At 53.1% G+C, this 27,867-nt stretch overlaps 1 protein-coding gene across 3 annotated transcripts in view; it reads right to left on the reverse strand.

The window, feature by feature from the left end:
- The window catches only part of HSPG2 (heparan sulfate proteoglycan 2), a 203,334-nt gene that overhangs the window by 53,841 nt on the left and 121,626 nt on the right, over positions 1-27,867 (reverse strand). For all 3 annotated transcript variants that reach the window (XM_075121175.1, XM_075121177.1, XM_075121176.1), the window contains 8 exons: positions 26,246-26,305; positions 24,747-24,869; positions 23,762-23,914; positions 22,660-22,802; positions 16,428-16,563; positions 14,821-14,972; positions 14,308-14,446; positions 13,462-13,601 (listed from right to left, as the gene is read on the reverse strand). In XM_075121175.1, coding sequence (XP_074977276.1) covers positions 13,462-13,601; positions 14,308-14,446; positions 14,821-14,972; positions 16,428-16,563; positions 22,660-22,802; positions 23,762-23,914; positions 24,747-24,869; positions 26,246-26,305 — 1,046 coding nt within the window. The remainder of the gene's footprint in view (positions 1-13,461; positions 13,602-14,307; positions 14,447-14,820; positions 14,973-16,427; positions 16,564-22,659; positions 22,803-23,761; positions 23,915-24,746; positions 24,870-26,245; positions 26,306-27,867) is intronic.

The following is a 27,867-nucleotide window of genomic DNA, read 5'->3' on the forward strand; positions in this document are numbered from 1 at the left end:
CCTCCCCTACCTCTAGTTATGAGCCACTGACTGGTCTGATCACCTCGCCTGAAGCGACAGAGTATGTGGCACCAGCCGACGCTCTTTGCTGAAGGGAGGCTGTAAGACAGTCATGGAGACCCTAAACAAAACCTTCCCTGTGTGAGTGTGACGAGTGAAAGATCCGTAGGGATTCTGGGAGCCAGGGGGTCCAAAAAGGGATTCCCACACTTGCCAGCAAAAGATGGGGGCTGGTGAGTTAAAAAGGATCACCATCCCGCCAAAAGGCACACTGGCATACTACATGTACACAAATTATAGTCCTTTCACTTGCAAGTTTTTAGAGAAAGGGAATCGGTATACCAGGGATGATCCAAAATTACAGTTTCCCTTAGAGGGAAGCTTCGACCTTGACAAGATTGTGCACCTCAGAGGCGCACTTCAGGCCAAAGCAGTAGGGAAAGGTCAGTTTGATGCATATTTCGATTGGTATGGGGAAACAGAAAAACGGCGCTGTGAATCTCAAATGAGGAGTCTCAAGGACTCCCAGGAGAAACTTAAAACGCAATTAAAAGAGGCAAAGGAGAAATTAACTCTTCTCCAAACCCCAGCTGGCCAGCAAATACCCCTTTACCCTTCAAGACCTCTTAAAAAAAAACCCCTTGGCCCCATCCACAGATCTTATAGATCTATACTTAGAATGTAGACAGCTGGCTGCCCCTACTTTACCTCGACAGGTGAGTGCAGGTCCGTCCACTCAGGGAGGAACAAATAGAGAGGGCAGTGGACCCTGCCCGCCTCTACCAGACTACACACCTCCACCATTCTACAATCAGGAGGCTGACTCCATTATCCAGGGACCCTTGCCCCAAGCAGTAACACCAATGTCAGCATCTACTTCATCGCCTTCCCCTGAGTCGCCCTCAGATCCCACAGGAAGACCAATCACTACCCTAGCAGACTCGGTCTGATATCTATGTGACCAATTAGACGGACTGCCGGAAAATTCATCTGGACCATTGGCAAAGAATACTAGACAATAGAAGTTACGATCCCAGGGGCCCCTCATGCTCAGCCCTCAGCCCCTGTCTCCCCATCATGAAACAGCATTCCCTTTGCACCAACTCCCAGGCCCAGGTGCTGATCATTCGGGTCAGGCAACCCTGGTGACTGTACATGCCCCTTGGTCTCCCACGGATTTGTATAATTTGATTGAAAAATTTCCTAAAATAAGGGAAGATCCAGTCAAATTTCAAGAAGATTTAAGAACAGTCATAAGCTGTTACAACCCTAACTGGGCAGATTTAAACCAACTCCTGAGAGGAGTCCTGCTCAGGGAAACATTAAATCGCCTCCTACAAGAGGCCCACTGGCCCAGCGACGACCAAGGCCATAATAGGAACTTAAACACAGACAGAAACAACCTGCTGGATGCAGTTCTTAAAAACTGCCCAAAAAAGGCAGATTGGACTAAAATTAGTGCTTGTAGACAAAATAAAGGAGAAAAGCGCCTTAAGCAGGTTTTTGAGGGATATTCTGGCATAGATAATGCAGAGCAAGATGCTAAACAAGCCATAGTGGCCGCCTTTGTCCGGGGACTCAATCCACGATTGGGGGACCAATTAGAAATTGGTACCATGGATTGGGAAGGAAAAAACCCAGATGAAATTCTGGCAGTCGCCCAGCATTACTACCGTCAGTTAGAAAAGAAAAAGAACGACATTGAAACTAAATGAATGACCCTCCAGATCCAGAATATACAAAAACCCCACAACAACCGCCCATTAAGGGGAATAGGAGGGAGACCCAACAGAGGTCCCCACTGTCTCCCTGCTCAGAGGCAAAGTAATGACGCCTGTTACAATTGTGGACGGGTCGGCCATTGGAAAAACAATTGTCCCAATCGCCCTGACAGGTCAATCGACCCTGCCCTTTCATCGCAATATTCTTCCCCTGTTCCCTTATGCCCTCAAAGCCATTAGGATAGCCAGGAGACGGGTGACATCATCGCTTTGCTTGTTCCTTTGAACCAGACAGGACCATATGTAAACTGTATAATTAATGACACCCCTACCTCTTGCCTCCACGCGGGCGACTTCCCTTCCCTTCCAGTAACCTCAGAAATAGTAAATGCAGTAGGAGTGAGGAACACTCCTATTCCCCATCCCATCTCCTCACCTCTGACTATCTCTATCGGTCCTCTGTCTGAGCACCACGCTTTCCTCCTCAGCCCCTGCTCACCTGTTAACCTTTTGGGAAGAGACTTGCTGTGCAAATTAAATTGTACAATTTATTGCACCCCAGACGGGGTGTATTTGGATGTCCCTGATCCCAGTCAAAATGAGATCCTGGCAGTCTTGCAATTGGCTGTAGCTCACGAAAGCTCATGCTCAAATAAATTGGTTAGTCTCTAAGGTGCCACAAGTACTCCTTTTCTTCTTCCAGAGGAGGAGACCGACCCCAGCCCTTCCTTGTTGCAACAGGAATTGCTGGCCAAGGTTCCTCCCTGTTTGTGGGCCGAGCACTCCAACCAGTGCATCAGGACTGCCAGACCGGTTCAAATTCGCCTAGATCCGGCAAAACCCCTTCCTAGAGTTCAGCAATACCATCTCTCAAGGAAGGCCGAAGAGGGAATCCACCCAGTGATTACCTCCCTAATTTGACAAGGAGTTATTATTCCTATAGTCAGTAAATGTAACACCCCCATTTTACCTGTAAGGAAACCTGGCAAGCAGATGTGGCGCTTTGTCCAGGATCTCCGCAGTCAATGCTGCTGTTCTCCCTATCTACCCCGTTGTCCCAAACCTTGCTATTATTCTCTCCTGTATTCCTCCCTCTGCTGTTCATTTCACGGTTGTTGACCTCTGCTCGGCTTTCTTCTCTATCCCTGTCCACAGAAATAGTCAATATCTGTTTGCTTTCACCTTCCAAGGATGTCAATACACTTGGACCAGGTTACCCCAAGGTTACACCAAATCGCCCACCTTGTTCTCAAGATCCTCAAAAGGGATCTGGATGACGTCGAGTTCAAAATGGGGTCCACTCTAGTCCAGTACGTAGACGACTTGCTATTGGCATCGTCATCTTTAGAGGCCTCTAAAACTGATTCCCTTACGCTATTGCAAGCTTTAGCCAAGAAGGGTCAAAAAGCCTCCAAATCTAAACTGCAGCTCTGTCTGCCCAAGGTCCATTATTTGGGACATGATATTTCAGCTGGAGAGAGACACTTGTCCTCTGCGTGTATACAAGCCATCCTCCAGGTCCCTAAACCAACCACTAAGAAACAAATGCGCAGCTTCCTAGGTATGGCCAGGTATTGCCGACAGTGGATCCTTGGGTATATAGCTATTGTTAGGCCCCTGCAAGAATTAACCCTTGACAAGGTTCCTGAACCCCTTCCATGGACCCCAAAAGCCGAGGAAGCATTTACTAAGATTAAGGAGGCTCTTACCAGGTCTCCTGCCTTAGGCTTACCTGACTACCAGAAGCTCTTCACCCTCTACTGCCACTAGAAGGAGGAAATAGCCTTGGGGGTCTTTACTCAAACGACAAACGATGCCCCGTAGCATATTATAGCTCACCTTTGGACCCTATGGCAGCTGGACTCCCTCCTTGTCTTCGGGTGGTAGCGGCAGCCGCTTCCCTTGTGGAGACTTCTGCTACTCTTGTTTTGGGTTCCCCCTTATGTGTTGCCGTCCCACATGCTGTGACCACCCTGCTTCTACAAAGCAAAACCCAGCATCTCTCTAACTCCAGATGAACCAAGTGTGAAATGCTGCTTTTAAATGCCTCAAATGTAACTCTTACTCGCTGCCCTGTCCTTAACCCCGCTTCCCTACTTCCCACGGCAGCTGAGGGGGAACCTCATGACTGTTTAGCTGAGACAGCAGAACTCTCCACTCCTAGAATTGATTTGAAGGATACCCTGCTTCATAATCCTGATCTACTATTCTATGTAGATGGGTCCTGCCTCAGAAATCCTGCGGGCCTGCTCATGGCCGGCTATGCTGTTTGTTCCCAATACGAGCCTGTGGAGGCTCGCTCCCTTCCGGGAGCACATTCAGCCCAAGTCGCAGAACTTGTCGCCCTTACCCTTGCTTGTACTTTAGCCAAGAACAAGTCTGTTACCGTCTACACAGACTCTCGATATGCCTTCGGGGTGGTTCATGATTATGGGCAACTACGGAAACACCGAGGATTTCTCACTTTGGGGGGGAGGGGCAAAGATCAGTAATGGGCCCTTTGTTGGTGCTCTTCTCTCTGCCCTTCAACTCTCTTCTGCTATTGCCATTGTAAAATGTACTGCTCACCAGAAACCTTAGGATGATGTTACCAGAGGAAATGCACTGGCAGATGCTACTGTCAGACAGGCGGCCATTTCTGGGTTTCTGGCTCCATTTGATTTTATTTTCTTCAGTTCACAGTTCCCCTCCATGCCTGCCTCTCTCCACGATTTAGCTTTTATGCAAGATTCGTCCCCAGAACCAGAGAAGGACAGATGGAGGCAGAATGAATGTACTTTGCATCCAGATGCCTTGTGGCGCTCCCCAGATGGCTGCTTGGTGGCGCCCAAGGCTGTGCTCCCCTATCTCACTTGTGCATCCCATGGATTGGCGCATGTGACTAAAGGGGGGATGATTGCTTTAGTACTGCATCATTGGTATGCCCCAAATTTCTCCATTATGGCACAGCAGTACTGCAATTCTTGTCCGATCTGCCTAGCCCACAATAGCGGCAGACCAGTTCGGACAAAACCCGCTGCGCACCCAACCCGTGGGGACCTTTTGTAAATATCCAAATCAATTTTATCAATATGCCAAAATGTTGTTCTTATGAATATGTTCTTGTTTGTGTCTGCATGTATTCTGGATGGATAGAGGCCTACCCTTGTGCCAAGGCCGATTCCCTCACCATAGCAAAAAAATTGTTAAGGGATTTTATTCCTCGGTTTGGTCTACCTCTCTCTATTAACAGTGTCTGAGGTACCCATTTTACAGGACAAATCATGCAACAGATTTGCAAGGCTCTTAACATCACCCAACACTTGCATTGTGCTCATCACCCCCAGAGTGAAGGGGTGGTTGAGCGCAAAAATGGGGAACTAAAGAACAAAGTCTCTAAGATCTGTGCTGAAACCAACCTTAAATGGCCTGATGCCTTACCCCTTGCTCTCATATATATGAGGAACACACCTACACGCAAACATGGCCTATCCCCATATAAAATCCTTATGGCTAGACCTATGCGTATGCTGACTTCCCCTCCCCCACTCTCTTGCCAATTGGACCTGCAACTAAATGATGATACTGTTATGACATACTGTCAGACGCTAATTCATTGCATTAGGTCTATCCATTCACAGTTCCAAAGTGCCCTGGTGGAACCAGCTGACACACCATGCCATCCCCTTCAGCCTGGAGATTGGGTTTATATTAAGGTATATCAAAGAAAGACTTCTTTGGAACCTCGCTGGAAGGGCCCCTACGAGATCCTACTGACCACCCATACAGCAGTCAAGTGCAAGGGACTCGTTAGCTGGATCCACGCCTCCCACGGCAAGAAAATAACGCCACCCTTGGACCCAGACGCTGGGGATTTTCAACCACGAGATCCAGTTCCAAAAAACAACCAGAGTGGTTGTGATGGCAACCCAGCTTCAGGCCCCAAAAGGGAACCTAGGTACAATCTCAGGAAGAGACAGTGACACTTCCAGTGATTCGCCCTTATAGTTAGCTAAGGCTTCAGGCCTGCTGGTAAAGGGGACACCAGAGATCAAAGGCCAGAATAAAGCCTTTAGAAGCCCAGTGGAGAGCCTAGCACCCGCTGGCACCCAACTGTCATGACCGACCCCGCGGTCAGAATTCTTTTACACCGCCATGGTGTGAAAATGACTGATGCCTTCTATTTGGTTTGTATGCGTAACTATGTTCTTGCTACTATTGCTGAACTTTGATGATACTGTTATGTTCTTTTGGATGCACAAAGCCACCAGCAATTTGTCAATAAATAACCCCTCTGAAGGACCAAATAAAGTGCCAGTCACCTCTCCCTTATATGATGCTAAACCACGGATGTTCCAAAAGAAGAGGAACATCCGTTCTGCTAAAGCCAAGGCACAAGAATTCCTGACTACCAAAGACATTAAGAATTTACCATGGTACAGAAGACAGAACATTGTACATTGGCAGGGAGGAACTTGTGGGTCCCATTCTTGGGAATGTGGCATTGATTGGGTATTGGGGTTTATTTCACAGGCTGTGCCCGGTGTTTTTGGACAAGTGGCTTCACCATGCACTGCCCTCCCTAATTGGCTTCCAGACAGTGACTATCAAAAACGCCTTGCTACCACAACCATCACCCCCACCATCCCTTCCTCCATTAACCTCACCACTGCACCCGCAACCTACCCAAATGTAGATGATATCATACATTCAAATGAAGCCCAATGGCCAAAACCTTCACATTTAAGTGATTTATGGAAATTTTGCTCAGAAAAACTATTTTTTAAGGTTCAGGACTGTTCATATGAGCGAATGATTGAGTGGAGAACCAATTGGTTGGTGGAAATAGAAATATATGATATCACTGCAACTGAGCCCCAAAAGTCAGAGATTGAAATTAATGGGGCCCATAGCGGGAAAGATATGATGGCTATTCCTGGAGTTTGTAGCATGATAAATAAAAGAGGCCCTTATTGTTATTTGGTCACCCAACTAGTAAATAATCAAACAAATACCCAGAAAGTTTGCTCCGCTGCTGAAAAAATGACCTGTACTGAAAATATCCCAATAACTAATAATTTAAACTGCACCATATTGCAGTACACCCCATCCTATGATATTGATGCTGAGGCCTCTCAAAAGTATATAAGGGTGTTCAGCCATCAAATGTAGTATAATACTTCATCAAAAACAGATGGGTTGGAGTTTCGATGGACTGTAATTAATGCTACACTAGGGACTGTAAAATTTACACTACCCTTATCTAGTTTTCAGATTACCTCTATATATCCTAATTGTTCAAAAGGAATTGCCATTTGGTTCACACAGCAACAGACCTGGGTTTCCGCTAGAAAGAAGAGGGACTTGGCTGGACACCTATGGGATGGGGCAAATAGCATAGCTGCAATCTGGAATATCTATAAAGGTCAGCAACACGAGGAAAAATTGGGACAGTTGGAAAAAGCCACGGGCCTTATTACTGGAACACAGCTAGCCCAGGTTCAGGCTGGTGTTGGTGAATTACACGTTATCTCTGCCCTTAGTTCAATGACCCAAAAGCTGTTAACAGACATGGTACTGGGTATCGTCAATGCTGGAAAGGCATTGCAGTGGGATCTGGCTTGTTCGGAGGTTCAGGATTTTCTGAATGACCAGCTTACGGCCATTCAGAGGGATCTTGAACATCAGGCGTGGCCTACTGCCCTTACAAATACTTCAGGAGTTCCATCTGATCTGTGGCCGTGCAGACATACTTGGAGATTTTCTGAGTGGAAATGCAGACGTTCACAGTGCTCCTTCCAAGCATATGGGCCGGTTGGAAGGGTATGGGCTCCCACCTACCAAATCCTGCTGGGTCCATGGGAAGGATGCATGTGGGATTGGATAATTCACCGAGACGTTTGGGAACTTAAACTACCAGGTCTGCCCAACTGATTAGTAGTCAGTGCTCCTGGAGTAACGCCCGACATTTGGCAAGGGATTGGAAGCCAATGGACACTCTGGCCATTAGAACCCCCTCAACTTCAGTGTGTATGTAAACTAAAACCAGGAGAGGCTGTCACTGTTCATGATAACATTTGTTGGGAAGGTATGGGACATGGGACTATCCTGACAGGATGCCTACGTTTCCAAGCTAATAATAGCTGTGTGCATGTTGAAACCACCACCTTGAATGACATACATTTTAATCTCACCACAGCCGCAGGCAATCATATCATTTATTGGCCTGCACACAAAACTCTACAATTAGCCCTCAGGTTCCAGATACCCTTTAACTGGACTTCCTTAGTACCTGACCAATTCCAAAATTTGCTTTCAATCCTACCTGAGGTTCAGAAAATTTCTGAATTACAGGGACAAATTCACATGTTCCAAAATATATATCAAGCAGAAAAAAATGCCTTTTATACTGCCTGTAGAATGTCTACTTTGTGTACCCAGACTAGTGTATTGTGTTTTGTGACTAAAGCTATACAACAACCCCAACCGCATCATATTATCACCATTCTGTTGCTTTTACTGCTGTTTAGCATAGGGTTATGTTATTGTTGCTGTAAGAAATGTATTTATCATTGCCTACCCAGCCCTAGACCTGCCAACCTCAGCTCAAGAAATCAGATGGCACTAATGATTGTAAATCAGATGTATGACACAGTTTGGGCAGAACAGGAAAAACTAAAAAAGGAGGAAATTAACAGGCTCTTGGCTATGGAAGTTTAGGCCCAATTAGTGGTGTCAAAAAGGCACCAAAGGGGGGAATGTGGAGGAAAAATCTAGTAGGCCTAAATTAATAGGCCTAAAACTTTGGTCAAGCTAAATGTGTGTATAAAAAGAACAGGAGTACTTGTGGCACTTTAGAGACTAACAGATTTATTTGAGCATAAGCTTTCGTGAGCTACAGCTCACTTCATTGGATGCATGTAGCTCACGAAAGCTTATGCTCAAATAAATTTGTTAGTCTCTAAGGTGCCACAAGTACTCCTGTTCTTTTTGCGGATACAGACTAACACGGTTGCTACTCTGAAGCCTGTGTGTATAAAGCATAAGAAGAGGGTGAGGAAATTGCAATTGAGAGGCAAATAGCAACAGCTCAGCTTAAAAATGTAACCATAACCACTAGAAGCTAGAAAAGACCATTAACCACAAAGGAAGCACCAGTCAATAACAGGTAAAGCTTGTTTTGCTATATTCCAAATAAGGAAAAGCTACCATTAAAGCTTGCACTATATGCCAAATAAGGAAAAATGCTGTTGAAGGAAGTGTGTTTAACAGATTGTGGTTTTCAGCAATATAAGCTTCTGTATTTTCTGTTTATGGCAGAGCAGCTCTGGCTGACTCTCCCTGTATGCGCATACTTGAATAAAGCTGGCTTTCAGGCTTGTTCTGAACCAAACACAACGCGTGGTGATTTTTCCACGGCACAGCTAATACCTGTAAACAGGCTTAGAGCTTGGCACAGCAGAGAAAGCATAACAAACCTAGACTGCGGTGCGGAAGGGGAAACTGAGGCACACCGCCTCATGGCATTGGTGGCTAAAAGATATTGATATTGCATTATGTTAACAATGCTACACACAAGAATGTTTTCAGGCAATCTGGGAAAAGACACATAGAACTTTGCAAAAACACCTTTGGGTGACACTACAATGTTCGGTTAGTCATGGGAGTTGTACAACCAAAATCTAAAGAGAGCATTAGGCATACTGCCTTTATGTTAGTCAGTGACTAACCCTCTGACAGTTATCTATGGGGGAAGGTGTGACGCTGCACCCCATATTCTTCATAGAGATCTTATTATGGTATCATTATGGCATAATTATGATATATTTTATGCAAGATAGGTGTGACGTTATTGACATAAACTGTGACTGTATAGATCATTGTTGCAACTACTGTTATATATTCACAGCAAATATTGTACAGAGGTTGTCGTGTGAGGTGTCTATAAAAAGGTTATGATTTGCTGGTTATGATTGTGCTGTCTGTATGTGTGTACCATTTTTATAGTTGAAGTTATGAATAGTGGCTACGTACTTGTATCTCAATGTGTTTTGATTCTAAGTAGCCTCACTGAAGCATTTGGTCAGCGTCTTGAGAAAGGATTATTCTTAGTAAGTGCCCAATCAAGAATCCCTTAACTGACAATGGACTTTGGGAGATGCCAATCTATAGCTGAGCTTTCCTGGGAACTAACATGTAAACAATGACGTAGGCCTGTAAAGAACTGAGTCATGCATGGACATGTGGCTTGGCTATGTAACTCCATTTTGCAGCTGTGAATTCCACAGTAAGAACAAAGAGGTGTCCTTCCACGGGGCAGAGAATATAAAAGGCCCTGGAGACCCCTCCATTTTGTCTTCAATCCTGCTTCTTACTTTTGGAGGAACCTTGCTACAAACTGAAGCTCTGAACAAAGGACTGGATGACCCATCCCAGCTGTGGATGTATTCCAGAGACTTGATTTGAACCTGCAGTTTATTTCATCACTGCTACAAGCCTGAATCAAGAACTATGCCATTACTGTATGCAATTGATTCCATTTAATCAATTCTAGCTTTCATCTATATTTCTTTCCTTTTATTAATAAACCTTTAGAATTTAGATTCTAAAGGATTGGCAACAGTGTGATTTGTGAGTAAGATCTGATTTGTATATTGACCAGGGTCTGGAGCTTGGTCCTTTAGGATCAGGAGAACCCTTTTTCTTTTACTGGGTATTGGTTTTCATAACCATTCGTCCCCATAATAAGAGAGGCACTGGTGATGATACTGCGAAACTGGAAGAACGAGGAGCACTTTTGGCACCTTAGAGACTAACATATTTATTTGAGCATAAGCTTTCATGGGCTACAGCCCACTTCATCAGATGCATGCAGTGGAAAATACAGGAGAAATATATATATATATATTACAAAGAACATGAAAAAATGAGGGTTGCCATACCAACCCTTAACGAGACCAATCGATTAAGGTGGACTATTATCAGCAGGAGAAAAAAAACTTTTGTAGCGATAAGCAGGAAGGCCCATTTCAAACAGTTGACAAGAAAGTGTGAGTAACAGTAGGGGGAAAATTAGCACAGGGAAATAGTTTTTAGTTAGTGTAATGACTCGTCCACTCCCAATCTTTACTCAAGCCTAACACCACTAGCTGCCACCTTCAGCCCACAACTAAAACCTCTCCAGTGCATTATCAAAGATCTACAACCTATCCTGAAGAACGATCCTTCACTCTCACAGATCTTGGGAGACAGGCCAGTCCTTGCTTACAGACAGCCCCCCAACCTGAAGCAAATACTCACCAGCAACCACACACCACACAACAAAAACACTAACCGAGGAACCTATCCTTGCAACAAAGCCCGTTGCCAACTCTGTCCACGTATCTATTCAAGGGACACCATCATAGGGCCTAATCACATCAGCCACACTGTCAGAGGCTCGTTCACCTCTGTGACATATGCCATCATGTGCCAGCAATGCCCCTCTGCCATGTACATTGGCCATACTGGACAGTCTCTACGCAAAAGAATAAATGGACACAAATTAGACGTCAAGAATTACAACATTCAAAAACCAGTTGGAGAACACTTCAATCTCTCTGGTCACTCGATTACAGACCTAAAAGTCGCAATTATTCAACAAAAAAACTTCAAAACCAGACTTCAACGAAAAACAGCAGAACTGGAATTAATTTGCAAACTGGACAACATTAAATTAGGCTTGAATAAAGACTGGGAGTGGATGAGTCATTACACTAACTAAAAACTATTTCCTCATGCTAATTTTCCCCCTACTGTTACTCACACCTTCTTGTCAACTGTTTGAAATGGGCCATCCTGATTATCACTACAAAAGTTTTTTTTTCTCCTGCTGATAATAGCCCACCTTAATCGATTGGTCTCGTTAAGAGTTGGTATGGCAACCCCCATTTTTTCATGTTCTTTATCTAATCTATCTATCTATCTTCCTACTGTATTTTCCACTGCATGCATCTGATGAAGTGGGCTTTAGCCCATGAAAGCTTATCCTCAAATAAATTGGTTAGTCTCTAAGGTGCCACAAGTGCTCCTCGTTCTTTCTGTTGATACAGACTAACACGGCCGCTACTCTGAAGCCTGGGAAACTGGAGTGTCTAAGGGAATTGCTTGTGTGACTGATGGTTAGCCAGTGGGGTGAGACCGAAGTCCTCTCTGTTTGGCTGGTTTGGTGTGCCTTAGAGGTGGACAACCACCAACCTGGGGCTGTGACTGCCCTGCTCTAAGCAATTTGTCCTGAATTGCTACTCCCAGTTGTGTCCCACCAAAGCCAGCATCGTTACAATAGGCCATGTGAGATATCTTTGGAAAGGTTATGATTTACTGAATATGATTATCCTATTTGTATGCATGTATCATTTTTGTATCTGAAGTTAGGAATATTGACTATGTATCTGTATTACAAATGTGTTTACACCTGGGGAACGCCCACTAGACAAGATGCTTTCATTTTGAAAAGCTGGGTGGAGAAGGGCCATTAGAGAAAACAACAGGCCTTAGAAGAAGCTTATTTCCCACCTGGGGAGCCTTCCTGAGGAGGCCGCAGACAGCCTCCAAGTAATGGCTGCTGTGACACGACAGGGACATGTAACCAGGTCACCTGGTGCTGGACTCTATCTTGGGACATCAGTATTTTTTCACTGACTGGCATGGGAACCAAGCTTTGAAACAAAGGGTTCCCACCACATGCAAAAGCTATATAAGGCAGGGGAGTGACATCATCGTGGGTCTTCACAGACTCCCCACCCAAAGAGACTCCTGGAAACACCTGAGGAAGAAAGACTGACCTGGGGGAAGTGCTGGACCTAGGCTAAAGGGATTTTTAGCCTGTGAATGGAACACCTGGGGATTCCAAGCTGTAAGTTAGTGCAGCTTGCCCCTTAGGAATCTGCAGACTGCTTGTATCATCATTTAGGATAAGAATCCTCTATTCATATCCAAACTTGTTACTATATTAAGCTTAGTTTGCGGTTTTTGTTTATTTGCTAGGTAAACTGCTTTGATCTGTTTGCTATCCCTTATAATCACTTAAAATCTAACTTTTTGTAGTTAATAAACTTGTTTTTGCTTTGTTTAAAACCAGTGTGTGGGATTCATAACTCGGCGCAGAAAACTATTGTATATTCCTCTCCACATTGCGGGAGGGGGTAAATTTCATGAGCTTACGCTGTACAGTTCCCTGTGCAGCACAAGACAGTATAATTTGGGGTTTACACTCCAGAGGGTTTACACTCCAGAGGGGGCGTGTCTGAGTAGCTGGGAAGTTCCCTAGTTGGACCCTTCCCATGCAGGGCTGGTCACAGCTTCTGCATGTAACTGCAGCTAGGTGTATCCCTACCTGTATTGGGCTGGGCAGCTTGTCACAGCAGTGCAGTATGAAGGGAGCCCAGGCTGGTGGGTCAGGGGGCTCAATGGTACCCCAGTTTGAGGTGGCACCCCAGGGTGAACCCATCACAACGGTAACCTCCCCCTCCATGGTGCCACACCTCTTGGGGCAGGGCTCTGGAGAGACTCTCCCAGAAGCATGAGGAGGAGTAAGGTATTGTGGGTAAGCTGGACAGTGGTGCTACACTACTGGGAGGCAGCGCTGTGGAGTTACTGGTTCCCCAAGGAATTCCCAAGCAGCTATTGCTGAGGCCTGGGCATTTCAGCCCAGCTCCACACCAGAACTGGCACAGGCCAAAGCACCAGAGCCAGCCCACTGTGTTCCCACATGGCCCACTACCTGGTGGCTGTCCGGCAGGGAGCCCCCCCGCTTGTACCACATGACTGTGGCTGGCGACTGGCCCGTGACGAGGCAGTTCAAGTCCAAGGACTGTCCCTCAGTGACGGCAGAGGAGGAGGACTCGATCCGGATGGGGGGGGCTGGAAGAGCAGAGAGGGAGGGGTAGAGCCAAGAGCAGAGCATCACCAAAAGGCAGACTGGAGCAGCGCTGGCTGGGGGAGGGGTAAGAACCCTCAAGTGATTTGTAAAGCAATGGAAATGACCTGCCCGGCCCGCAGCCCCACAGGGTCAGAGCGCAGCTCTCCTAGGACTGGCAAGGCAGCTGCACGGACCTCAGGGCAACACCAAGGGGAAAGAGGGCAGCCCATGGCCCGGCCTTCACCCTCCAGTGCAGATCCACTGGGGGGAGGTCTCCTGCCCCCAGAGATCAGCAGAAACTTCCAGAAACTTCCCACCCCCCCCCAACAGCAACCGCTGTGCTGCCTGGTCATGCCACTGCGAGGCTGGTTCCCCTGGGGAAAGCACCAAGGGCAACTGTCTGTGAGAGCAGATCCCTGTGGCACACTCCCTGCAGCCTGCACCCGTCTGCACAGGCTCCTCCACTGACCTGTGGAAGGGGAATGGTGGCCCCGAAACCTGCCATGTGCAGCGGGCAGGGTGCGGAGGGCAGCATCTGAAGGGGCAAGGCAGGGTCTGGAAAGCACATCATCTGGGGCCACAGCGGGTCAGAGCCATTCCTCACCCAGTGGATGCCAGAGCATCGCTCACAGGGACCCCTGGTACCAGGGCAACAAGAGCAGGGAACTCCTGCCCCCAAGCCAGCCAGCACACACAGCTCAGCCTTACCATGTGGGAAGCCGGCGCTGTGCTGGACAGTAACTGGGATGGAGGCCTCATGGTGGCTGGCACCGATGCTCACGCGGCAGACGTACTCACCCGAGTCGGCCGCCGAGACCTGAGAGATGCGCAGGTGGGAGCCAGAGACCTGGCAGGGAGATGGGTGGGAGAGAGGGAATTCAAGGGGGAAGAGAAGAAAACAGACCTGAGCTTAACCCTCAGCCCCACTGTGTCCCCTGCCCAGCCCCCTTGAAAATCCCAGGAACTCGCTGGGCCTCAGCCTGAGAATGACTGGCCTCTCATTTCTGCATCCTCCCATCTCCGTGTTCTCAGAGAATGACACAGCTGCCCGCCTGCCCTGGGATAAGGAAAAGCCTCCTTGGGATCCATGAACATCTGTGCCAGGACCCGAGGGAGTCCACACAGGGGCTCTGCAGTGCCACAGGCCACATCCCCAGCGGGGATGAACTGGTGCAGGTTCGCAGCTGTCCATGGAGTCACACTGATTTCCTACAGCTGTACCTGGTGTCTGGCTGGCAGGGAGCCCCCCCGCTTGTACCACGTGACCGTGGCTGGTGCCTGGCCCGCGACGAGGCAGTTCAGATCCAGGGTCTGTCCCTCGGTGATGGAAGATGACGAGGCCTCGATCCGGATGGGGGGCGCCACGCCCAAGGCTGGAAGAGCCAGGACAGGGTGGAGAATCCCTGGGTTAATCAGCTTAGCATGGATCAATGGCTAAGAGTTCATTTAAAGCCCAGCAGCTCGTCTACCAGGGCCCACAATGCAGCCCACACGTCCTCATGCCTAGCTACTGCAGCCTAGCATGGAATTATTCATCGTTCGCGTTATCTGCAGGTGCCCTGTCAAGGACAGGCCCCTGCGTGCCAGGTGTTGCACAGCCACAGAGCAGAAAGGTGGGGGCCCGGCAGTCAAAATGCATTAGCAATGGCTCATTTTCTTGCAGCCCCCCGGAGGGGGCTGGCTGTGATGGGCTCTCGCAGGCCAAAAGCTGGAGATGCTTGGCCTTTTCCGGCTGATCTCCCAGTTGGTCACTTACTTCAAGTGACAGTGCCTGGTGGCAGCACCAAGAACCTCCCCGCAGAAGAGGCAGGATCATGGCAGCCTGAGCTGGGAGCCACTGTCTGTGATCAGTGCTCGGTCAGGTGCCAGCGACCCTTCCACTGGCATGCTGCCAGCTCCTTGTGGGCCTCAGGGCTGTTTGTACCCATGCCCCTTTTGCACAAGCATCTGTGCCATGGGGTTTTACTAGCATGAGCTCAAACGCCCCCCCAGCCGCTCACAGGGGGAGACTGAGCTATGTTCCTTCAAGCATTCGCCCTCAGAGACGAGTCACGCAGCCTCAGTTCCACCAATCGGGAGCAGAGGGGTGACACCACGTGACCGATCAGGCCCAGCACAACTACACAAGGCAGCTCCGAATTCTTGCCAGTGTCACTTCTTACCCTACCAGGGGCATTCTGTACTTAGCAGCCCCAGAGTGACTCCGGGCTCCGCCAGTGCCAACAGTTAATACCCCAGCAGCCACCCCACAGCAGGGGTCCACAGCCAAGCTGGGCTACTGTGACAACGCCCCGAATGGGTCCCCGCAGGGACTGAACCGGAGTCTTGGGATATCGCAACAGGACAGTCAACTGCTTGAGCTAACAGCCCAGCTCCAGCAGCTTGGGGCAGGGAACAGAGCACTTGGGAAGCTCTTCACTGGCCTGGCCACTAGAGGGAGGCAGGGCTGCGTGCCTGGGGTCCGCTCTCCATACGCTGAACACAGGCTGGTTTGCAGGATCAGTGCAGAGCCCTTTCATGGGGGCAGACCCCCCAAGATGCTTCCCCCTCCTCTTAGCCCAGGCTAAGGGAGCAGATTTTCTGTGGGAGCCTCTTGTTGAAGTCCTGGAAGCACCAACAGCTGGAGAGAAGCTGCTGGAGCTGAAAGGCAAGGGCCTTGCCCCCTCCTGGGCCCTGCCCTGGGGAGCTACACACCCTCCAGCTGGATGGCATGTGGTTGATGCCCAATGCTGCGCTGCACAGCATGTGCCAGGGCAGCCCTGCAAGTGGCCCAGTCGGCCGGCACATCCCTAGTGGTTAGCAGTGAAAGCCCATCCCTGGGCCCCTACCTCGTAGCACCACCACCTCGATCCTGGCGCTGCCGACACCGGCTGGGCTGGTCCCGATGCACAGGTAGACCCCGCTGTCAGCAGCCGTGATGGAGGGGATCACCAGAGTGGCGATGTCGGTGCGCTCCGAGCGGGACTGCAAACACAGCAAGGGAGCAGTCAGGGCTGGGGTCCCGGGGGCACACACCAGGCACATGCTCCAGGTGTGCAGGGAGAGGGGAGGGCACCTGGGACCCCATCCCCATTGTGCGGGGTCACAGCAGGGCCCACTGACAAGACCATTAATCAGTGCCCAGAAGACAGCACAGCAATTTAGCAGGAAAGGGGCTGCTGGGTGGCCATCTTGGTTACTGGCGGTTTGTCTGGGTGGTACAGGGCCTGTGGGGGGTGGCTCTCTGTCCCTCAAAGTAGCACCCTGGAACCCCCATATTCACATGTCAAATAATTATGATCTATTTCCCACAAGCATGCTGTGACGTTTGACTCCATATTCTTTAGGAAAATATGCTTATGATATGAATATTATATAACTGAGACATACTTTAAGCAAGATGGCTCATGTGAGATATCATTGGAAAGGGTATGATTTACTGGATGTGATTATCCAATTTGTATGCCTGTATCAGTTCTGTATCTGAAGTTAGGAATATTGACTATGTATCTGTATTTCAACTATGCTACTTTGGGTGATGCCCACTGCTAACACTTCAGGTACAACAATGGAAAAGCCAGACAGGGCGGATGGCCCATCAGTGAGGACAACGGATTGTGAAATCTTGGCCTTCCTGCGGAATCTCCGTACTGCCACTGACTCATGGACGCTGTGATATTACAGAGTCAGAAGGTCTTCTCACCTGATACTAAACATTACCTGGGACTTCTGGTAACTTTCCCCTGGAAGGGAAGGGGGATCAAGTTTGGGAAACGAAGGATTCCCGCCTTATGTAAATCCTATTTAAGAATGGGGAGGAAGGCAAACGGGACCCCTCCTCTCCATGACCTGTCTGCCCAAGAAGAAAGACTGCTTTAAAGCCACCTGAAGGGAAGGCGGATGGGAGTCCAGACTGAGACAGGGATCCAGTCTGAAAAGAAATATAACTGGAACTCTGAACTACAGAAACTTTGCAATCTGCCTAAAATAACATTTAGGGTAAGAAATTACATTGTGTAACCTGTTTCTTAAGTATACTGAGCTTAGCTTGTGTACTTTGGTTTATTTGCTCAGTAATCTGCTTTGTTCTGTCAGTTACCTCTTATATTCATTTAAAATTCACCTTTTGTAGTTAATAAACTTATTTCTTGTTTATAATATAACCCAGTTTATGTAATTTCTAACTGCGGGGGGGGGGGGGGGCGGCAAGAAGTTGTGCATATCTCCTTCCATGGTGAGGGAGGGGGCGAATTTCATAAAACCTTTGGGTTTGTACCCCTTAAACGGAATGGGCACTAGAGTGCTGGGGGCGAGCCCCGAAGGCTGAATCTTCCCAGAGCGGATCTCTGTCTCTATGTGCAGTTGGGCGTGGCCCTGCCTCTGTGCTTGGCTGAAACAGGCTTGTGGGCCTACCCCAGCCAGGCCAGGTAAAGGGGACCCAGCGGCATCCCAGCACATAAGGTGACACCCCAAAAGGCCCAAACCCATCACACATGCCATGTAAAATATCATATGAAAGCTCATAATCTGCTGAAATCCACTGTTCTGTCCAAACCTGTATATCGTTAATGTGTATGAAGTTATGAGATTTTGCTGTATGTTGTTACTGAAATATGGTGTAAGTCTGAGACTCTCTACTGCTAGGTGGTGACCCACTCCCTGGGGAGTGTTATGTGACCATTAATCAGCAGGGGAATTATAAACAAGGAATTTACAATACTTGTAAGAGGGCTGCACAAGCATCACACAGTGGGGGACTGCTCAACTCTGTGACACAGCAAAGCCCGCCAGGACATGTCTGGGCTAGTGTTTTCCAGGCACATGAACTGAGGATATAAAATAGGGGACAGTGGCATCATTCTTTCACCTTTCTCCTCCCACACCTACACTGGAAGCAACAAGAATGCTGGGAAGACAAAGACTTCAACTGAGGAGATTGGTCCCAGGCTCAAGGGAGAAGCCTGTGTATTAAGAATTGTATCATCCAGTGTGGTGACAAAACTGCTTGATCCAAATATTGCCGAGTGTAATAAGGTTTCAGATATAGACTGAGTGCTTACCTTTTATTTTCTTTTGTAACTAGCTCTGACCTTTTGTGCCTACCACTTGTAATCACTTAAAATCTATCTTTCTGTAGTTAATAAATCTGTTTTATATTTTACCTAAAACGGTGTGTTTTGCTTCAAGTGCTTGGGAAATCTCAGCTCAGTTTACAAAGGCTAGTGTGTGTCCTCTCCACATTGAAGGAGGGGTGGACTGGGTATTAAACATACACAGGTCAGGTACAGTTCTGGGGTGCAAGGCTGGAGAGCTGGAGGGAATTGGCTGGTGGCTTTCTCTGTGTGACCCATGAGTGGCTCAGGGAGCATTCATGCAATCTACCTGGGTGTGGGACTCCACATGCTGATGGCTGAGTGATAACAGTGCCCAGAGGGGTTTGCTGCTTGTCACTAGCAAAGCATTGTGAGCGACAACCCAGGCTGGAGAGTTAAGGGGGCACAGCGGTATCCAAGTTCCAGGTTGTACCCCAGTGATCCCGTAGGGTTGCCAGGCATCCAGTTTTCGACCAGAATGCACAGTCGAAAAGGGACCCAGGAGGCTCCAGTCAGCACCAGTGACTGGGCCTCTAAAAGTCCAGTCCGTGGTGCAGTGGGGCTAAGGCAGGCTCCCTGCCTGCCCTGGCTCCACGCAGCTCCCCTAAGCAGCCAGCATATCCGGCTCCTAGGCACAGGAGCAGCCAGGGGGCTCTGCGTGCTGCCCCCGCCCTGAGCGCCAGCTCCACAGTTCCCATTGACCAGGAACCACTGCCAATGGGAGCTGTCGGGGTGCCCCCTGCAGCTGCGGGCAGCACATGAAGCCCCCTTGCCGCCTCTCCACCTAGAAGCTGGACATGCCGGCGGCTTCCAGGAGCCGCCTGAGGTAAGCGCCGCACCCCAAACCCCCTCCTGCACCCCAACCCCCTTCCTCAGGTCTGAACCCCCTCCCACACTCTAACTCCCTCCCAGAGCCCACATCCCACACCCCTTCCTGCACCACAAACCCTTCATCCCTGGCTCCACCTCAGAGCCTGCACCTCCAGTCGGAGCCCGCACCCCCTCCTGTACCCCAACCCCCTGCCCCAGACCTGAGCCCCCTCCTGAACCCCAAACCCCTCATCCCCGGCCCCACCTCAGATCCCACACCCCCAGCCGGAGCCCTCTCCCCTCCCACACCCCAACCCCCTGCCCGAGCCCAGTGAAAGTGAGGGAAAACGAGCCACCGAGGGAGGGGGAATGTAGTGAGCAGGGGGTGGGGCCTCGGGGAAGGGGCGGGGCAGGGAGCAGGGCCTTGGGGGAAGGAGCAGGGCTAGGGTGTTCGGTTTCATGTTTCCAAGAGTCGCCTAAGTTAAGCGCCGCCTGGCCGGAGCCCACACCCCGAACCCCCTCCTGCACCCCAACCCCCTGCCCCAGGTCGGAACCCCCTCCCACACTCTAACTCCCTCCCAGAGCCCACACCCCCTCCTGCACCCCAAACCCCTCATCCCCAGCCCCAGCTCAGAGCCTGCACCCCCGCTGGAGCCCTCACTCCCTCCCGCAGCCCAACCCCCTCCCCAGCCCAGTGAAAGTGAGGGTTGGGGGAAGGAGTGAGCAGGGGGCGGGGCCTCATAGAAGGGGAGGGGCATCAGGGCAGGGGGCGGGGCAAGGGTGTTCAGTTTTGTGCAATTAGAAAGCAGGCAACCCTATGATCCTATCACAGGGGGACCCAGTGTGGCTCCCTTCAGAGGGGCCGGGGGGTGGGGGAACCTGGGCATGGTGAGCTGCATCCTGCTTGTGCTGGGGCCCGGGCCTCTGGTGATGTCAGCGGGCTCTCCTGGGCTAGCCCACTGCACAGCAAGGATCTCCTGCCAGCCTGGGCTGGATGGTACCAAATCAGCCCCCTCCTCAGGAAGCAGTGGCGCCCGTGAACTCGTGGCCAGGGCACTCTGCTGGAGCTAACCGAGTGGCTCCCGGGGCCTGGGCTGCTGACGTGCTGTGATCCCTAGCGCCCTGAGCCACTGAGGGAGGAACAGCCATCAGGCAGAGCTGGCAGAGGAAAGCAGGAAGCCAGTGCCCAGCCCAGCCAGCCATGCCAAGCACAAGAGCAAGCGAGCTACCTGCCAGAGCTCCTGGACCCGCTGCTGTATCTCCTCCAGGCTGGTGCCTTGGAAGTGAAGGAAACCGTAGGCAGAGAGAGTCTGGCAGAGAGAGGGTGGCAGAGTGACAGAGCGACAGCAGCCGGTGGGGGGGTGCCCGCGTGCGTGACCGTGGCCATGCGTGAGAGTCTGCAAGGCCCGTCCTGCGACCGGCCTGTCCGGTGGGAAGCGGCTCCCTCATGGGAACAGGGCTGGGAGCTGGCACCAGCAACAAAGCCCTGAGACCCCTGGGGCCCTAGGTCCCGGCCAAGGAGCCAGACCGGCCTGGCTCAGCCCAAAGATGCTGAGACACAGCCTGAGCCCCTGCCCATGGGGCCAGTCCCTGCTGCCTGCGCTCCTGCCCCTATGACATGGGGTGCACACCTCAGGGGCTGCACTGGGCTCTGGCCCTGACCAAGTGGGGGAGGCCCCTGCCCATCGAGGTCCCTACTCAGGGACTGGGAGAACCAATGGACTGCCTGCATCTGGCCTTGCTGGGGCGTAGAGCTTCCGCACCAACGTCACTGGCTAGATCCACCGCAGCCCCCAACCTGCCGGGCCCCACGCCCCAACCCACGGCACCACCCCCAACCTGCCGGGCCCCACGCCCCAACCCCCGGCACCACCCCCAACCTGCCGGGCCCCACGCCCCAACCCTTGGCAGCACCTCCAACCTGCCGGGCCCCACGGCACCACCCCCAACCTGCCGGGCCCCACGCCCCAACCCCCGGCACCACCCCCAACCTGCCGGGCCCCACGCCCCAACCCCCGGCACCACCCCCAACCTGCCGGGCACCACCCCCAACCTGCAGGGCCCCACACCCCAACCCACGGCACCACCCCCAACCTGCCGGGCCCCACGCCCCAACCCTTGGCAGCACCTCCAACCTGCCGGGCCCCACGGCACCACCCCCAACCTGCTGGGCCCCACGCCCCAACCCACGGCACCACCCCCAACATGCCGGGCCCCATGCCCCAATCCACGGCACCACCCCCAACCTGCCGGGCCCCACGCCTCAACCCACGGCACCACCCCCAACCTGCCGGGCCCCACGCCCCAACTCACGGCACCACCCCCAACCTGCCGGGCCCCATGCCCCAATCAATGGTATCCCATCGCCCCATCACCACGGCACCCATCGCCAACCTGCCAGCCCCATGCCCCGACCAATTTCACCCATCCCCAACCTGCTGGACCCAACACCCCAATCCGAGGCACCATCTCCAATCTGCGGGGCCCCGATCCCCAACCAATGGCACTCATCCCCAGCCTGCTGGGCCCCACATCCCAACCCACGGCACCACCTGAAACCTGCTGGGCCCCGCACATCGACCAACGGCACCCATCCCCAACCTACAGCACCCATCCCCAACCTGCCGGCCCAACGCCCCAACCCACAGCACCCACCCCCAACCTGCCGGCCCAACGCCCCAACCCACAGCACCCACCCCCAACATGCTGGGCCCCACGCCCCAACCAATTTCACCCACCCCCAACATGCTGGGCCCAACACCCCAACGCATGGCACCACCCCCTATCTGTGGGGCCCCACGCCCCAACCAGTGGCACTCATCCCCTGCCTGCTGGGCCCCAGGTCCAAACCCCCGGCACCACCCAAAACCTGCCAGGCCCCACACCTCGACCAACGGCACCCACCCCCAATCTGCTACATGAAACACCCCCAACCCACAGCACCCCTAACCTGTGGTACCCCCAAACCACAGCACTCCCAATCTGCTCGGTCCCCATGGCCCACCTCTGAGCATTTCGAACCCTGGCACTCCCATATCGCAGGGCCCCACAGTGCAATCACTGGCTCCCTGTACCCCTTCCCCCCCAGAATGGCTATGCCCCCAGCATACACCCCCAACACAGCCCGTCCCACACCCCTGCCCCATCCCCAGAAGGTCTGTAGGCCTGGGCATGTTACCTGGGGTGGGAGGCTGCCCCCTTGCTTCTCCCAGGTGATGGTGGCAGTGGGGGAGCCAGCAGCCCTGCAGTACAGTCTCACTGTGCTGCCCTCCTGCACCTCTGTCCTCTCCGGGCTCACCTGTACCTGCAGCACGCTGGAACCTGCAAACAGCCAGCGGGTTAGAGCTGCGGGGGGTTCGGGGAGAGCCCTGGCTGGGTCACAGCAGGGCCAGCCTGGCAAGTGTGACGTAACCCATCTCCCACCCCACCCTTCCCCACGGCACCTCTCCACCCTTCGCAGCACAAGGGAATGGGGGACACTGCGTCCCACCCTGCAATCCTTCCACCACTCAGCCCACCCCTGAGCCTCACCGCATGCTGTCCACGGCACACGCTGACCGCCCGTCCCTGCCCCCACCGGACTCTGTCCACGGCACACGCTGACCGCCCGTCCCTGCCCCCACCGGACTCTGTCCACGGCACACGCTGACCGCCCGTCCCTGCCCCCACCGGACTCTGTCCACGGCACACGCTGACCGCCCGTCCCTGCCCCCACCGGACTCTGTCCATGGCACACGCTGACCGCCCGTCCCTGCCCCACCGGACTCTGTCCATGGCACACGCTGACCGCCCGTCCCTGCCCCCACCGGACTCTGTCCACGGCACAGGCTGACCGCCCGTCCCTGCCCCCACCGGACTCTGTCCACGGCACACGCTGACCGCCCGTCCCTGCCCCCACCGGACTCTGTCCATGGCACACGCTGACCGCCCGTCCCTGCCCCACCGGACTCTGTCCATGGCACACGCTGACTACCCCCTACCAGAAAGGTCCAACGTCCCTGCTCAAACCACTAGCCCATCCTGCATCCCTGCTCCCACTGCTGCTGCTCTAGTCCATGACAAGAGGCCAAAGTGTGTAGAACTTGGTGTGTGGAGTCAGCACCCAGTGCAGTCCCCGGACAGCGAGAGCAAGGGTTGCTTCTGGGGTCCTGCTGCTGCTCCTTTGGTCTGGGGACGCAGAGCTCCATGGAAGGGCTGGTCTCCCTGTACGACCCCTGGCTGGGGCAGGCTGGGTGAGATCTCTGGGTCAGGGCAGGCAGCACCCGCCACAGTGTACGTACCGTGCACTTGCAGGAAGGCCCGGGCCACGTGCTGCCCAGCACTGCTGCGCACACGGCAGAGATACTCCGCCTCGTCCGAGGGCTCCACAGCGGGGAAGCGCAGGGTCCCTCCCTGGATCACGGCTTTGCGGGACATGATGCCAGCTCGTCCTCCTGCAGTGAGCCAGACCAGGAGAGAGACAGCAGTTAATGCCCCCTCTCTCAGCCCCCCAGCCTTGCACAACCTGCCTCACCCCCACCCAGGGCCAGGGGCCCAGAGAGCAGCCGGGCTCACAGTCCGTGGCCGGCCTGGCACAGCACGGCCTGGTCACGCATGCCCCGGGGTTAGGGGCCTGGAGAACAGCCCCTGGCAGCCCATGCGGGGTACCCGGAGCCTGTCATTGCAACACAATGGGGTACATGTGAGCATGTCGCCCTCTAGTGGCCAGCCCCAGGCACTACCGCAGCCTGCTGTCTACCCAAAGCTGATGAAGGGTCTCCTCCGGCTCAGGTGCGAGGGGCTAGGACTCCCCGTCCCCTGTTCAAACCCCTCTGTCTCCTGCTGACGCAGCCTCAGGCCTGGGCAGCAGGCGAACCCCTGCGCAGGGCGGCTAGCCCACACCCCTACCCCTTCCGCTTAAGGTCCCGCCTCAGCCCTGAGCCCTCCCTCCCAGCCTCCCTGTGGCCGGAGGATCCCCCACTGGCTTCCGGGAGAGGGGGACTGAGGGTGGGGCCTCGGGGCGGAGCCACGGCCTGGGTTACGGGAGGCCTAGCATCTCCTGATACCTGCTGCCCATGGCCACAGGCCACAGTCAATGGGATCTAGTCTAGTGGTTTGCAGAGCGTCTCAGCTGCCTTGTCCCAGCCCTGGGCCTCCGAGTGGCCAGGCGAACATGGAACCCCGGCAGGCAGGAGGTATGGCCGGCACGGGGAAGTGCTGACAGCCCCATCCCCGCAGCTCCCACGGTGTTCCACGCCTGGCCAGAAGCGGGTCTGCTGCACCTACCGATCCACTCTACGGTGGGCGGGGGGCTCCCGGTGGCAATGCAGCGGAACTCAGCCGGCTGGCCTGGCTGGACCGTCAGCTGTGCTGGCTCGATGGTGGCCATGGGCAGGACAGCGGTGGCAGCTGCGGCAAGAAGTACAGCGGGTTAATCACTCTGTACTAGCAGGAAACTTGGAGAGCCCTGTGGCAGGGGCTGCAGGGTGCTCCAGTCTCCTAGACCTGCTGCCTACTCAGGGCACCCCAGGGCTGTATGGGCCCCAGGCCTGGCCTACCTGGGGCATCCCAGCTCTCATCTACAGTAACACTGGCCCCAGAAGACTGAGCAGAGGCCATGTCCTGGCCGGGCGGCCCCTGTTCTGCCCTGGAGAACAGTATATGGTCCATAATGGACCACAGCCAAGTGGGCAGTTTAGAGCAGGCCCCAGGTTGCTCTAACCAGCACCCAGGGCCAGGACTGAGAATTAGGGACCCAGAGCTGACTCCCTGAGAGTCTCCCTCAAATGCTGAGTACAGCCGAGAGCCTGGGTCTTGGCACCTGCAGTGACTCGGCTGGGATCCCCCAGTTTGTGACCAAATTGCTGCCCCTGGGGCCAGTGTGGGGAGCAGCTCGTAGGATGTTAAGGAAACAATCCTGAAGCCCCCCATGCATAGAATCATAGAATATCAGGGTTGGAAGGGACCTCAGGAGGTCATCTAGTCCAATCCCCTGCTCAAAGAAGGACTAATCCCCAATTTTTGCCCCAGATCCCTAAATGGCCCCCTCAAGGATTGAACTCACAACCCTGGGTTTAGCAGGCCAATGCTCAAACCACTGAGCTATCCCTCCCCCCCAAAAGGACAAAGGACAAGGCAGGAGGGGGTCTCTTCCTGGAGCCCAATGCAGGTGGGCCCAGGACAACCAACCCTGTCTGGCGTATCACCCACCTGTGCCTTGCGGTGCTGTACCACGGGCCAGTTTTCAGAGAGATGGGTCAGGATGCCACAGAAAGAAGGTGTTACTCTGAACACCAGGCAGGTCCCAGAGCCCCAAACACCCAACCTGCTCCGACACCTGCCCCTGCTGGCATTTGTTCCATCTCCAGCCCAGCGTCAGTCACAGGAGAAGAGGCCACTCAGGGACCTGCCCACCGTGACACATAGGAACCCAGTACACATCACTGACCTCTGGTGTCTAACCCCCTCTCCAGCCCTGATTACTGTGGCCAGAGGAACTGGGCTGTCCCAGGCATGGTGTCCTCAGGGCTGGATTAACCTTTTGAGGGCCCCGGCCCCATGCTCCACCCCGAGACCCCAACCCCTGCTCTGATCCGAGGTCCTGCCCCCCACTCAGCCTCTTCCCTGAGTCCCCGCCCACCACTCGCACGGTGGGGGGGTGCAGAGAGGCGCAAACAGCAGCTACGCCGCCCTTCCATGCTGCGGGGGACAGCGAGCCGCATAGGTGCCACCCTGAGCGGGAAGCCTCGGCACAGTGCTGGGCGTGCACAGCCAGGCCAACTTACAGGGTCGGTGGCCTTCCATGACTTCGATGGGTCCATAAAACATCTGAGTCTTAGAAGGGGCTGCAAAGAAATCAGGTTTCAGTTTCAACCCACAGGAACACGGAGCGCTGCGTGCGCGGCTCCATGCGGGGACCTGCCGGAGGGAGCATGGCAGCACCCAGCTCTGGGCCTGTTCCCCGACAACGCAGCAGTTGCTGTCTCAGCTCACAGACCACCACAGGGCAGCCTGAGGGCACCAGCCAGCAAGTCAGGTTTCTGTGTCCCGGTGTCTTGAATGGCTGCGCCAGGGAAGAGCCCTGGGACAGCTGACAGAAGAGGCTGCTCTGTGGTGGGTGGAGGCAGCTGGACCCTGAGCCCATGTGCCGCTGAGAGAGAAGCTGGAGGACTTGACACCAGCCACGTGGCCACAAGAAAGGAAAATGGCCCAGCACCATCTTCCCTTTCTTGGGAAGCGGCTTGGAAAGCAAAGAGCCATGTCCCCGTGCCTGTGAGGGCAGCGGGAATGAGGTCACTTCCTCCAGAGATTCCGCAGAAGGAAAGCCCCAGGGACAGCAAGAAAGAGAGGTGCAAAAAAAAATTCATTCCACCTCTGCCCCCAACACACTCTACGAAACAGGCTTCTTCTTCTTCCACAGGGCCCTGGATAGAGAAAAAACGAGGCGGTGTTTCTCTACCCCCACCCTTGCCGTGCTCAAGCACCTCCCGAATGTGAATGAATTTAGCTCCTCTCGGATGTAGGGAAGAATCATTTTCCTGATTTTCCCAAAAAGGGAAACCAAGGCACAAAGCTTCCATGACTTCCACAGGGTCACACACACCCTGTGGCGGAGTCAGAAAAAGAATGCAGATCTGCTGAGTCCCAGCCAGGTGCCCTAGCTACAAATCATCTTTCCTCGCTGTTCAGCCCTCCAGCAGTGACACTAAAGGAGCAGGGTCCAAAATCAGATTGACCACATAGAGAAGCCCATGCTTCCGACCCTGTGTTGCTTGGCCCGGACAGGACACGGCAGGAATTTTACACCTAGCTTCTCTTGCCCCCTATTTCTCTCATCTTGACAAAGAAACTGGCTTTCTTGATTTCTGGTTCCCATGCCGCAGCGGCAAGGGCGCTTAAACCCAAACTGGAGCAGCTTCCCTTTGACCCCCCGACCTCGTTTGATTAGGGTTCCACTTTGCTTTCACAACACCTAAGCTGGCCATAAACCCTGACCCTGCTCCTGTCAGAGATTCTGCGGGGTCGGCGGTTCCTGCTGAATGGCACCGCTCTGAATTAATCCACTAGCACGAGAGTTTGAGGAGGAGATCGGGGGGGAGGGGCATTAGCCCAAGTCAGGTGCAACTTTTCAATGGTCATGTCCCCCCATGCAGCTCTCCCCTCCGCCCAGAAGGAAGCTGCCTTTGTAAAGGCCAATGGTGGGCACCGGCCGGTGGGGAACGTCCCCATTAAAAACCCACCCAGTGAGGTCAGCGCCAGCAGATCCCACCGACCCCGGAACCAGAGAAGGACGGAATGGGGACTGACCGTGGGCACCACTCCTGCCAGGGAAAGTGCCACAGGGGGGGGGGGGACCACAGAGCAATGGTAGCACCCCCAGGGCAGAGTGGGGAGCCTGGCTAGCAGA

This window comes from Caretta caretta, chromosome 18, assembly GCF_965140235.1.
Source record: "Caretta caretta isolate rCarCar2 chromosome 18, rCarCar1.hap1, whole genome shotgun sequence".
Classification (NCBI taxonomy): Eukaryota; Metazoa; Chordata; order Testudines; family Cheloniidae; genus Caretta; species Caretta caretta.